At 43.1% G+C, this 14321-nt stretch overlaps 1 protein-coding gene across 6 annotated transcripts in view; it reads left to right on the top strand.

Annotated features, from left to right (window-relative positions):
- Window positions 1-3421, top strand: part of UBE3A (ubiquitin protein ligase E3A) — a 56428-nt gene extending 53007 nt beyond the window's left edge. For all 6 annotated transcript variants that reach the window (XM_061998044.1, XM_061998071.1, XM_061998053.1 and 3 more), the window contains 5 exons: window positions 487-651; window positions 1075-1230; window positions 1311-1384; window positions 2290-2433; window positions 2681-3421. In XM_061998044.1, the coding sequence (XP_061854028.1) occupies window positions 487-651; window positions 1075-1230; window positions 1311-1384; window positions 2290-2433; window positions 2681-2801 (660 nt within the window). In that variant the 3' untranslated portion in view covers window positions 2802-3421. The remainder of the gene's footprint in view (window positions 1-486; window positions 652-1074; window positions 1231-1310; window positions 1385-2289; window positions 2434-2680) is intronic.
- Window positions 3422-14321: the final 10900 nt, after the last annotated feature.

The raw sequence follows: 14321 nt of genomic DNA, 5'->3' as shown, positions 1-14321 counted from the left end.
CAGGGGGGTTGGACTAGATGATCTCTAAAGGTCCCTTCCAACCCCTACCATTCTGTGATTCTATGAATTTCAGATGCCACTTGGCAAATTCTGACCTAAGTTGTGATTTATTGTTTTTTCTTTTTAATATTTTTTGTGCATTTTCTTACTTGAATGACTTGGCTTATATGTATTGTTTCAGGATTCCTTCCTAGTTGTTTGGCTTTTAAATCAAAATGGAGGAGATAAAAGCCTGCTGCCTGAATTTTATCTGACATAAAATACAGCTATTTCTTTTTTATCTTTCCGTGATGTCTGCACCTGGTTGTTTTTCCAGATGCTGAGCTTCATATACTTTTGTTTCGGCTGTTATGGGAGATCTTAGGTAACTTTTGTGTCATAGAATGTACCAGTCCTTTTTGAGGCAGATGATTGCATGTCTTCTGAGACTACTCAGTGAAATCTGTTGAAACTTTTTTGACAGACGTGTATTTCTTATTCTATCAGGTTCTTTACCAGAGTTTGAGAGACCTGCTAGAGTATGAAGGAAGTGTGGAAGATGATATGATGATAACGTTTCAAATATCTCACACGGATCTCTTTGGCAATCCAATGATGCACGATTTAAAGGAAAACGGTGATAAAATTCCCATTACAAACGAAAATAGAAAGGTACGCTCATTTTTTCAACACAATCTGGAACTTGCAGATGCTCTGCACAGAATTATGTAGCACTCTATAAAGGTTTGGTCTCAGTCACAGTTTAAGTTTAAATGTCTTTTAAAATTGCCATAGCACGGTGTAGTTGTAAGCAGGAAGAGTTTAGAAAGCATCAATGATAAATAACATCAATAATAAAAAATATTAACAATAGTAAAATCATTAATAAATGTATAGCTGTGTGTGGATGTGGTGTTTGACCCGCTTGAGAGACATTTGAGACTTGCTCTTTATGATCAGGGCTCAGCATCTACTGAGCACTAATCTATGGAGAATTATAGAATTCAGTGTATTCTGGGGTCTTGTATTTGGGGAGATGCTTCAAGTGGCATGTGTCAAAGTACTAAGGTTTCTTGGGGCATTGTTTCCTTACAGGAATTTGTCAATCTGTACGCGGACTATATACTCAATAAATCAGTAGAAAAGCAGTTCAAGGCCTTTCGGAGAGGATTCCACATGGTGACCAATGAATCTCCTTTGAAATATTTATTTAGACCAGAGGAAATTGAATTACTTATTTGTGGAAGTAGGGTAAGGATCCAGAAAGTGGAACATTTTTGATCCTAAGTATATAATTAGTGGTCACTTTAAAAAATGTCATCTTCTTACAGAATTTAGATTTTCAAGCACTAGAAGAAACTACAGAATATGATGGTGGCTATACAAGAGACTCTCTTATTATTAGGTAATCTTTTCTAATTTCTAACAAATGAAAAGCACTTTACATGCCTGTTTCTTCATAATGAGTTCAATGTTGTAAGATCTAGTGGGTTTTGTAGTATTGGAGGTGCAAGTGTCTTATGTATAATTTCACTTTACTCAAGCACTGTCATTGGAAAAGAGCAGATAGTACAAGCATTGTCTTGATGTTCCAGTGAACTCTGATGAAGCTTAAAAGGGATTTCTCGCCATTCTTCTTGTCTTTCTCATATTCCATAAATAATCCCCGGTATAAACAGCTGTTTCAATAAATTAACACTGCTCTGCTGTTATAAAAAAAAACCACACAAACATTGAAATCTTTAAATAGACGTATGTAGAACTTTCTTCTCTAGTTAGAAATCAAGTAAATTCAATGTGTTGTAGGCGTTTTTTGGGTTTTTTTTTTTTTACTTTCTTGTCCCTTTTGACTCTGAAGACAAGGGTCAGAGAAATGTGTGTCCTCGGTCTTCTAGACTTTGCCAGCTACTTAGCTAGTTCCTGCTAGGGCAGAAAACCTTTGACAGTCTTTGTTTATGGTGGTGTTTAAGAAGGTGGTAGAAAGGGGTGGTGTAATGGAACCAGTATAATTCCTTAGGAAATAGGAGTAATAAAGGAAGAAATATTTGTAGATCATCTGTCAGCCAAATTAACACTTAAAAACAATTCAACTGCCCTTTTTTGATAATAATTTCTGATTTCTGCTGCTGAAACTGATCAATTGCTAATTACATTACCATTAGTTTTGGTTTATGAATGCAACTTGTAAACTCAATGTTAAGATTGATTAGCGTTACTAAACCTTCAAAGTTCAATGCCTTTTGAAAGTTTGGTTTGTACCAAGGGAGGTTTTCAGTTTGTTTAATTTTTTTTTTATTTCTTCCTCAATAGAGAATTCTGGGAAATAGTCCATTCATTTACAGACGAACAGAAAAGACTGTTCTTACAGTTTACAACAGGCACAGACAGAGCCCCAGTGGGAGGACTTGGAAAGTTAAAGATGATCATAGCCAAAAATGGCCCAGATACAGAGAGGTAAAAAAATTTGTCTATATTTAAAACTCTCTACATTTTGCTTGTTTGTTTGTTTCTAAATGGAAGCTAACTCTGTGCTTTGAATTTGGTAACTTAGTTAGATCTGAAAGCCGAATCTTTAAGCAAAGTAGACCCTCTTGGAGTTCATGATTTCAGATTTGTGAAATAGCAGGGTATTTCTTTGCATGCACTGCGTGTTCCCAGATCTGAATTCTCTTTTTGTTTGTTTGTTTGTTTTTCCCCACAGGTTACCTACATCTCACACATGCTTTAATGTACTTTTGCTTCCGGAGTACTCAAGCAAAGAAAAGCTTAAAGAAAGATTATTGAAGGCCATCACGTATGCCAAAGGATTTGGCATGCTGTAATAAATATAACAAAAGGGATTAAACGAATGATGGTGGTGATGTCCCTGTCCAAAAAGGCCATAAGATAGTGAGCTACAGTAGTCACCTGTGTTTGTGCCTCCCTTCTTTACTGGGGACATTGGGCTGGAACAGCAGATTTCAGCTGCTTATATGAACAAAATCTTTATTTTTTCTTTTAGCGTGAAAGTGTTACATATTCTTTCACTTGTATGTACAGAGAGGTTTTCCTGAATATTTATTTTAAGGGTTAAATCACTTTTGCTTGTGTTTATTACTGCTTGAAGTTGAGCCTTTTTGAGTATTTACAAGAAAACAAACTGTACTCTCCCAAGGAAAATATTGCCATCATTTGTAGACCATGTAACCTTCAAGTATGTGCTATATTTTTGTCCCTGTATCTAATCAAATCAAGAACTGTACTTTTTGAAGAGTTTGCTTTTGAAACTTGAAGTCTTGGAAAAAACAGTGTGATGCAATTACTGCTGTTCTAGCCCCCAAAGAGTTTCTGTGCAAAACCTTAAGAATCAATAAAGATGGAAGGGAGAACTTGGAATGTTAAATTGCAGCCTTGAGAACTTTACTTTAGTCACAGCACAACAATTAAAATTCATTTCACTATATATTGTCTTCACATGTCTTGTACTAAACTGTGTTTTTAATTAGGAAACATTTCTTAGCATATGAAAGGGTAGAAATTTTAGTTAACTCTTTTTTTAAAGCAGAAGTTTACTGGGGAAAGTGCATTTTCAACTGAACAGCTTTAGAGTAGGGTGTGAAGTGTTTGGAAAAAAAGAGATAGGAAGTTTTTGCTATATTATGAACCAAGCATGTGGAAGTGCACTTAAAATGAAGTTTTATTCTTAATTGCCTATTCTGTTGACATTTTAAATAGACAATCCAAAGTCTTCCCTACACGTTATGTCATCACCGTTTATTTAACAAATCGTCGTTCCTACTTATCAAGGCACATGATCAGTGTTGCAACATATAATCTAAAGGGATGGCTACTGTATTTTAATCTCATCTAACAATAAGCAAAATTGAACAATATTAAACGTAAGGCCTACTTCATGTTGTACACTTCCAACCATTAAATAAACCGTTAGAGAGTAAGTACTAAGGTTATGTTCATCTACTACATAAAGTATTCAGTAGATTTTTAATTTAACTCCTCAAATCATATCAGAAATAAATCCTTTACCTTTCGTAGTCTGTGTTTAATGTCAATTTCTCCTGTTGCAATGTACGATGAAGGGATTGTGCGTCTCTTAAGAGAAGACGTAACTGTCGGATCTCTTCACTGTTACAAGCTGCAGCGGATGTGCAGAGCTGAGCTTGTGCCTTGACAATTGCTCTGATTTCTACCAACCAAACCCATGACTCTGTGGAATTGGCATTGAAAGGCATAGTTTTGAAATCATTGGTGGGGGTGGGAAAAAAAAAGATGTCTCTTGGGACTATTTTAATAAATTCTTTCTAGTAATAGAAACAGACAACTGTTGTGTAACAATGATGCTGAATAAACCAGTGACCTTTTTTCATCACGGTTCAGTGACAAAGAAAACAAGTGACTCCCTTGCTTTGATAAATCGAGTATTAAATTGTTTGATAGAAACTTTGTAGGACAGCATAATTTGAGGGTTACAGGTACCTAAAACTCTCCAGAAGTGAATTGTAGTTGGTGTGAGGTCGAGTGATGTTCCTCTCAAATCCAAGCCGAGGCAAGTTGGCCTAGATGGCCAACTAGAAGGCTAGAAGGCTAGCTGCCTTCTGGTCTGCGCTCTGCAGGTGGTGCTCCAGGGATACTTTCTTGAATGTTCCCCTCACTCAAGGCCTGTGTCCTGGAAAAGGAAACCACAAGATACCTCTTCGTAGGGTGGCTGAGAACGATGCTGATCATTATAACTTACCAAGTCCTTCAGGTTTGGGGCTTCCCATACCGTAAGTGATGAGAACAAGATCTGCCAAGTGCCTTGAGGTGGTGTGACATGTATGAACCACATCGTGATCCTGCTGTGTGATATGTAGGACGTCAATGGTCTAACATGGTTAAGCTCTGTGCCTGTAACTTGTCTTCTTGTGATGCAGCTATGGATGGTGGTTTTGCCCAGCTGACAAGCATCAGAGATCTATGTTGGATTTTTTTCTGTGTAGGTCCCAAAGCTGGGCAGACAGTGTAACTGGATGGCAATACAAAGTTCTCTGACTGAAGCACTGATGTTGTAAATAAGCTTTTTCTGTCTTCCTTTGGCATTAAGATTAAAACGATACGTAATTGTTTTGGCCTTTAAAAGCATAAGGTGTTTTTCAAGGAATCATTTCCAGGTAAGACAAAAGTACTTTGTGTTTGACAGATTTCCTGTTTGAATGTGTACCACCTCCCCAAAATGCCACTTATATGGAAGCCTGGTCTCCTCAGCACTGTTAAAAATGTGCTAATTGTCCAACAGCAGCAGTTGGTAAGGTTTACATTAAATCTTGAAGTCTTGTAGCTTCAGACTGCTCTCCTGCCCTACAGACGTCCCAATCAGTCTTGTGTTTCTGGAGAGGTTTGTCAAAGAGGTGAAAATGCCATTTAAGTTATCTCTGGGTTTTTTTTTTTTTCTGGGCTCTAGACACATCTGAAATGTGACTCTCACCTAGTCCTTCAGCACTCCAAATTTGGGGTCTACAAAGCTTACCCAAGAAACAGGTACACTCACATGTCACTAAAATCTCTCTCTCGAGTGAGACAGACATTTCTCTTCTAAGGCAGCCGTCTGGTGCCAGTTGGTCTCTCCTCAGGATGTCCCTCATGTATTAACAAGAAAATATTTTGGGCAGCTCAGCATTGTCTCAGTTGACAAGTGACAAATGCCTCTGAGTGTTTCCTTCTGCACCCTAGTAGACTGTCAAGGTGTTTCCAACCTTGGCATGGAGGGGACATCAGGTTTTTCTCTGTGTTTTATAGTATGCCTCAAAAATTATGACAATGCAAGATATGCTCAAAAGAATCATAAGTACTGAACAAATAGGGCACTTTTTCAGATTTCATTAAGAGTGAAGGAATAGCTTTGTTTAGCTCTAAAGGTACATCAGCAACAGGCTCTGCATGAACAGAGCATCACCTTTTAAAAGGTGAAAGCTTTTGTTTGTTGCTAAAAAGATTTCAGTAACAGCCAGTGAGAGTGAGCAGAGTTCCGTCAACTAAAGAAAAGTGGTTCGAAAGTTTTTCTGACTGGGCTTATGTTCTGTTGGGCAGGCTGAGGAGGAACTGTGGCAGCCAAGAGCCCCTGTGCTTTGAGGATTGCTGATCCTGGAATGGGCTGTGGATGAGCCCAGGGCTCCAAGCTGCCCTGTTACAGCAGTCAGTCCCTGCCTCTCATCCAGCAGCAGTCTTTGCTTTGCTGTGAAGCTTTGGAGCTTCATACCACACTTCCTACCATGCAGGCGTGACATACCTGGCTGAATCTCCTGGTAGCCCACAGCGTGGCCAAATCAGACACTTGCCTGGGTTTCTGCTCCACAGAGCAGGGAGTGGGGGACAGGTTTCCATGCTGCTCATGTTCCAGCAGGTGGACAACCCCACAGCATCATTTTAAGGTGCTTTCCTGGCACTGTTGTAGGCAAGTACCTCCAGGTATATTTCTTAATCTCACCAAGGGATTAAAAGCTTTCTGGTTGTCTCAATTTTCAGGATGAAGATACTTCAGTTGGGCTGGATGTTTGAGCTGTGCCTTATTTATTATGCAGAAAAACTCCAGCATTTCAGCATGCAAGATGGAGCAGGAACTTCTCCCAAGTTTAGCTATGCATCATCAAGCCTTTCCTGACAAAGGCACAATTGTAATTAAACATCCAGACTTAATGATCAAAGCTGTTGTCACAAAATTCATAAGACCATCAGGGACTTGAAATTAATTCAATTTTTAAGGAATTCCATTCTTTCTCTAGGATTTTTTTTAATGCAGTATCATAGAGGGCAATACTGCTTTGGAAACAGCATTGATACTGGTATTTGCCTTTACATTTGTCCTGTCCTTTCTGCAAGACTTCACTTGGAAAACCCATGAAATAGCGGCGTATCTTTTTCTCCACTGCTCTGTCTAAAGATGTGTTCAGCTGTTGATTTTTTTTTCTCTCATTTTTCATTAAGAAAATGAAAAGAATGTCTCTCTCCATTTGGATTTCCCTAAGCAGCAATTGTGAAAGCTACTTGCTAGGTGAGGTGGGCTCTGTGCTGTGGAGCTGTAAGGTTTCTGTCCTCATATAGTGTTGCTGTCACCGAGTGGCCACATGAGGGGCTGGCCTGCAGTCCAGGGGCTTTGCCACCACTGACATTGCATCCTGGCGTACCACCTTGTCACCAAACATGGGCATCTACCTCTTCCCGTTGTCCCAGAAGTTTCCAGTGTGTCTTTGGTTGACTTTCTGGTAAGTGGCATCGTGCCTTGGCCTGAAATGGGGCAACTCATTCACCTCAACTGCTGACCAGGTGTACTGAGGCCTACCCAGCCTGTTGCCAGCAGCTGTGACAGAATCTGTGGGGAGCACGAAAATCACTTTTTCCTTGATGTATCTCTGTGTGGATTATGCCTGCTGCAAGCTCTGCTCTCTTAAGAGCAGCAAATGGGTTCTGGTGAGTGTTGGTTTGGGGTCCCACAATCTCCTTGAACAGAAGGAGGGAATTTTGCAGGCATAAGATTGCAGGCAGAAAGGGCCTGTGATCTTTGAAAGCCACAATCAGTCCTTTATTTGATTGGTTTTGGTTTTGTTTTGTTTGTTAGGTTTTTTTAAATCTCCTTAGAAAAGCATACTATTTATTTCACAGGAATGCACATTCTCATTTCTCTGAAACCACCTGTGTAAAACACAGTCAGAGGTGTATGGGACGGGCCCTGGGCCAGGCTGGAGGAGACCCTTACGTCAGCTGGTGTGGGGAGCAAGTGGAAGGGTGATATGGGAGGAGAAGGAGATGGGTTGGCAGAAAAAGGAACTAGGTAGGAAGAGAAGCAGTTGGAAAATGGGTTTTCATTGAGAAAGAGACTAGGGAAGATAAAGGAAGTGGAGGTGTGTTTTGGGGTTGTTATTTTAACCAGAAGGAGGGCCTTAAAGGATCTTTGGAAGACAAGGGATGGTGGGAAGGTAGTTTTAATTGCAGGTGTACTGCTTTGCAATACACAAGTGTGGTTTTGTTCTGTTCTGTAGGTTATATCCAGAGAGTGGTCCTGATAAATAATTGGAGTCTGCCAGGTACACTTGTGTTTGTGATTGGCTGTTGCTGGCATATATTCTGCTTCAGGATTTCTGTGGAGACATTTTGAAGAGACAAGGACAACAGATAATAAAATGGCATTAGAAACTGCTATGTTCTCTTCCTGGGTAGGTTTGTTCATGGTTTTGAGACCTAAAAATGTGATCGGAGCTGACTCTGAAAGTCAGCCAGTGACTGCTGGAGTCAGAGTACTGCCTTGGAAGGACAGGCAGCATGGCTAAACCAAACTGCTGTGCGTGCAGGGATGATGCTGCTCATAGCAAGTAACAGCAAGAGAAGATAAAAACCGCAGCAGCTTGAAGATTTGACACCGAGCCGTTGTCATGTGCAAAGCAGACGTGAATCTTTTCTTCTTGCTGTCACTGAAAGCTCTGGTGGACATTTCTGCTGTGCTAGTGTGTTCGCGTACAGAGATGTGTCTTCTCACCGCATCCTTTTGCCTTCAGACCTATGTGGTATAGCAGTGCAAGCAGCAATGATCACAAAGTAACTGTCTATAAAATGGCAACTAGTTAAACCTTTCTGTTCCAAGTTTTGAGCTTCCATATGTGCTGTGCCACTACATTTGATTTAGCTCTTTCCTGTTGCAAACACTCGGTGTTTGTGCAGCAACGGGTAAAGATCAGGTGAGCTACTGAGATACAATGAAGGGGGTTTTATTATTTCCTAATGTAATTTATTCTAATTTAAAAATGGGAGACTAGGCACTGGAATGTTTCCTAGATGAAAGCATGTTTTCACAAAAATAATATCTTGTTCCAGATGCACTGATTTTTTCTGAGGTTCATTTTTAATTGTCATCTGCACATGAAGAATTCTATGAACTTTGTAGGGGCCTGTGTTGTTCACCTTGAATCTCTCTGGAGAGGGTCTCATATTCTCAAACTAAAATCCCCACTTGGGTATCCTTTCTGACCAAGCTCCTTTCTGTCTGTTTTGCAGTTGGTCTGCACCCACTGAGCTCTGCCCTTGCCAGGCTCTTCCTTCTGCCCCAGCTACTGCTGGCAGGTGAGACCATCACTCCTGTGCCAGGAATCTTTCTGGATGGCAGACCTCAGGCCTTTCAGAAGCAATACTGCTTCCAGCCTACAGCTTTTTGGATAAGCAGTCTGAGTTTAGCATCCCAGCCAGTTTTCCTCACTGGCTTTGCTTTTGGAGAAGAAAAGCCTTCACAGTCTCAGATCTAGGAAAGGTTTCCTGGGTTCAGAGCTCTCTTTCTGGGACCATCCACTGCTGTAGTTGCCACTTTCAGATGACTGGTTTAGTCCTTTCTCTCTCTTCTGTACCCTTGGCGCCTCCCGAAGGGGCAGTGGGTGGCCCAGGGCCAGCACTCAGTTGCCGTCTCCTGCTGTGGACCAGCACTGGCAATGAGGGAAGCTGGAGCTGCAGGAGCAATGGGCATCTGCTTTGCTGCTGGAAGTAAATGGGCTGGTAAATGGTAAAATTGATGGTAAAATGGGCTGTTGCAGCAGCTTGTTCTTAGAAACTCTGAGATGGGGAGCCTCCAGCAGCCATATTCTGGTTTTTACCTTTCCTCTGGAAATCTTGCATCCCATGGTTTGTTGCAGCCTCTGGAGCATCAGTTTGTCTCATCACCTTCTGAGTTTCCTCTGCATTCCCCTCCTCTCCCCATCACAAGCAAGAGTGAAGCTCTCTAGGGCTGAAACCTATAGAGAGGAGGGAGCTGTGTGGTGCTGCACAACACGTTTCCCATCCTCAGCAGGGGCAGTGGCTCGGGGCAGAAGTGTGCTCCACTGGAGCCAGCCCTGTCACCCATCCGTCTGTCATAGGCTCCTCCTGGCCACCAACATGCAAACCAGTTGGAGAAAATTACTTGGTCAACAGAAAGGGTCTTCCCTGTCTGCTTTCTCTGGGGCTTCAGGTTGCTGCATGTCTTCTGGAAGAGCCTCACCTCTTCCCTGGTGACGGTGAGCTGAACCACTTGGTGCTTCTCTGCCTGGGATGGGTCTGTCACCTCTGTTCTTGGCTGCAGTGTTAAACTGCCGCCAGTTGCCCTGAGGTGTGAGGGCAGCACCACTCCTCTCCTTCCTCATCACACTCATCCTCCAGCGGCCAGCACTTGGGGCTGGTGCCGTTAGCTTATGGCTGTGGCAGGTGACACCCTGAACTGAAGGTGTTTTCCTTGGGGCAGCAACTTTTGTCAGTCTGTCTGGTATCTGGGAGCCTCCCTCATACTGCCTAGTCTCACCATGCATGGAGGAGCCTGGCCACGGCTGAGAGGAGAAACAAGCTGTAGTGGCATCTGATGTGTTTGGAAAGGCATGAGGTGCTTTCCTTGAAAAGCTCTGCAACTTTTAGCTGCGAGACATAAGCTTTTCTCTAGCATTAACGCAAGTGTAGTGGGAGGTAGCTGTGTTATTGCAAGGAAACAAGGCATTAGGTTTTTAGTTGTCAGAATCCCTTAAAAGAAAAACCACAAAAAACCTCTGGATTGTTTCCTTCACCATGGAGTGCCCAAAGTCAGTGCTGTAAGAGAGGCCTCCTTGTGTCGAGCATTGGGTGGTTACCCGTGAACAAGCAGCCCTGAGCACTTGCTTTAACCAGCCTAAATCTGCAAATACTTTGCAAATAGTGGGAATCCCACTGAAGCTCATTGGATTAATTACCTGCACCAGTCTGAATGTAAAATATTTGTGCTTCAGCAGTTGAACTGACAGCTGATTCTAGAAAGAGCAGATCTTTGCAGCAGGGACAGTTTGATTCATCACCCCTGGAAGCAAGCTGTACCAGGGGAAAAAAAATGTATCCTTTCATGCTTTTCTCTCTCTCTCTCTCTCTCTCTCTCTCTCTTGGAAGGGAGGTAGTGCCCACTGGTTCTTGCTGTGGCTGCCTACCTGGATGGGCTGCACCGGCCTAGTAGTGACTGCTGAGGGGCAGCTCTCCTTCCAGGGTGCTGCAGGGAAAGTAACTGTTGGCAATAACAACAGAATGTTTGGGGTTGATTTTATTTTCTTGTCAGGAAACTAAAGAGACGTTACATCAAAACAGACCAAAAACTGATGAATTAATAGCTATTCGTCAAGCTGCCCGTCAGTCTGGAATGCAGTTGTGCTTTCCCTGTTTTCCATGTGACTGTTCTTCAGTTACCCAGTTACAGAAAGGTCCATACCAGCGCCTACAGACATTGGGAAAGATGGAATGACAACCATTAGTAAATTCCTTTCCTGTTTCTGGACTTTCTGGTAACCTACCCTGGATTTACCTATACAAGTAAGACAGGTCTGTGTTTGAGCTGGAGGATGTCCTCAGCCTCCTGGGAGGACAGCCCAAGAGCTACTGGCCCTGCAGCCTGCACCCTCCGAGCAGAAGGCAGGTAGAAATGGTAGAGCTGATGAAGAAGACCTGTGTGAGAACTGCTGCTGCTCTTGGAGTAAAGCAAACATCTGTGTTCATCCTCAAAAGCTGGGGACATCCTGCTGTCCTGCTCTCGAGGTTGCAGAAGGGGATTTTGCTTAAATGAGGTGAGTCTTCCCTCCTCACTCTAAAGGGTATGGAGTAGAAAGGACTGCAAGCACAGAGCAACAGCATTTTGTTTTCCACCGAGGAGCCACAAATGCAGTGACAGGAAATGGCTGCGAAATCTGAATGTCAGAAACAAAAGGCCTGACTGTTTTTAGCCCCAGAGGTTCTTCCTCAAGGCTTGTATGTGCTTCTCTCCCCATCCACCCAAGGCAGAGCAGAAGGGAGAAGGGCTTCCCTATCCCTCACCATAAGGACTCCTTGATCAAAATCCTCCTCAGTGGATGGGACTGGGGAAGGGAGGGGGATTATTCCTGGAATGATGGCTTCACTCAGGAAAGCTGCCACAGCTGAAATCTTGTGCTTTAGCCAGATCTGTTTAGTGCACAATTCATTTTGCTCTCAGGGATATGCAAAGGGTTTTTATGAATGCTAAATTATGTAAACCAGAGTCTTTCTGTCTATTCCAGGGTGGAAACATCATTAGAAGAGCTGGGGGACTTTGAAGCCAAGTACAAATGCTGTCATCATTTCACAAAGCTTCAGGATGAAGTGCAGCTCTCCTTTAGTCAGCCTGACTGCGTTCTCGTTGGACAAGCTGGACCAGGTTTGGCCCATGGAACCCTCTTTCATCCTTGTCATTAGCACAATGCAGAAACCGGTGTGTCTTCCAGGTCAGTAATGTATAGACAATCTCAAAGCAAACACCAACCAACCATTTTGCAGGGGAAAGAACAGATTGTTAATGCAAAGCAGAGCACCCTCTGCTTGCAGGTTAACATATTTGGCAGGAATAAAACTGTAGAGTAAGAGCCCTAAGATAAAATAATTAAGGGTTGTTCCTTCTCTGGGCTGTTTCTACAGAGAGCTGCACAATCAAGGTAACCCCAACCCTTGGCTGTCTGTGAGGGAATCATAGAATCGTAGAATGATAGGAGTTGGAAAGGACCTTTAGAGATATTCTAGTCCAATCTGCCTGCAGAAGCAGGTCCGCCTACATCAGGTCACACAGGAATGCATCCAGGCAGGTTTTGAAGACCTCCAGGAAGGAGACTCCACACTCTACCTGGGCAGCCTGTGCCAGGGCTCCCTCACTCTCACAGTGAAATAGTTATTTCTTATGTTTAAATGGAACTCTTCGTGTTCCAGCTTCATCTGATTACCCCTTTTCCTGTCGATAGATAACATAGAAAAAAGGGATGCCCCAACCTCCTGACATCTACCATTTAGATACTTATAAATGTTGAGATCCCCCCTCAATCTCCTCCTCTGTAAACTAAACAGCCCCAGTTCCTGCAGCCTTTCCTCATAAGGAAGATGCTCCAAGATGGTCTGCACACTGACACGTGCAGTTCTGCTGTCATCACCCTTTCTGTTGTCCAGTTCACTGAATGTTCTGGAGCAGGGCTTTCTACTGTAAAAACTGTTTAGGCAAAATAATAATAGCGACAAAGGGAAAAGGAGGGAGTGCTGCTCTTGAGAGCAGTTTGGAGAGCAGCACAACTTTTAATCATTTGCTGTCCAAGAGCAGGGGCTGTGACTCAAGCTCTGCCATCCCTGGCTTGCTTTTGGGAGGCCGAAGAACAGGCCCAGCCCCTGCCAAGTACCTGCTGAATGCCTTGCGGGGGATTTTTGGTAGATGGCACAGGTCATGCAAGTAGCAGAAAGCTACAGACGCTTTTATTTCTGCTGGATAAAGTTGTGGAACCGGGGAAAGGGAGGATAGGAGAGGGGTGACAAGCAGTGCGAGCAGCCCATCATGCTCTGCACCCCACAGGGCCGAGCCCCAGGGTGCTGCCTGGGCCCTCGTGCCTGTGTGGTGCCTACAAACACAGTGGCGATGTCAAATCCAGGCCCCACGGTGAGGGGAAAACACCCCCCTTCCCACTTGGATTGCTGTCACTTCAGATGTCTCTTCTAGCTAACCATTGCCTGGACCGTGTGACACCAGCGTCATCAAATCTCGTCATGAAACGCTAAAATGCAGAGGGATGTGGACAAGAGAAAACACCGAGTTGCTTGAACATTACTCAAAATATTTTAATGTACATGCTGTAGCCACATTAAAGAAGAGGGAAAAAAAAATCTTACAGAGATGAAAGACATCAAAGGATGTGATTTCATGATGCCAAAAGCTGCACATTTTGAAGTGACTAAAGCCAAGAGCATCAAAACAGCTCTTTTTTTTTTTTTTTCCTGGCATGTGAAAGCCAGACCAAGAGCCACAGAAAAGGGAAGAGAAAACATATATTTAACTGGTAGACTGAGCTGTTCTGCTCCACCAGGTAAAGAAACATTCTTGTGTTTGTGGGGAGTTTTTTTAACTGGTATAAATTTGGTACAAATAATACTTTGTATATACCTAGTAGGCTGGAACAGCTGTACTACACTGGTTGGGTGGGTAGATATTTACAGGGAGCGATGACTGATGCAGAACACGATGGTAAGTATGAACCACCACCACCCCGATACCATGTTGGACACAACAGCAACCGTGAGCTGCCCCGTTACAAGGTGAGAGCTGCCAGTTCAGCAGCTTCTGACTGCACCCTCTGTGCTGATGGTTCTGTGCTGCAACCAGCCCTCACCCAGCTCCCTCTCCATCATGGCTTCCTTGGGGTAGGAGCCAAGGCACTAGACCCCCAGCAAAAAGCAGCCTCTCTCACCTCCCCTATTTGTCTTTAGAGGAAAGAAGGACAAGGTTCAGCCAAAGGATTCAGCTACTTTCCAAAGCCCTCTTTCTAGTCAGGGGAAACCTTGCTGATGGAGGTTAAGCCCAGCCTGCA

The sequence above is a fragment of the Colius striatus genome, chromosome 1 (genome assembly GCF_028858725.1).
Source record: "Colius striatus isolate bColStr4 chromosome 1, bColStr4.1.hap1, whole genome shotgun sequence".
In the NCBI taxonomy this organism is placed as follows: Eukaryota; Metazoa; Chordata; class Aves; order Coliiformes; family Coliidae; genus Colius; species Colius striatus.
This window is presented reverse-complemented; position numbering and strand designations above follow the sequence as displayed.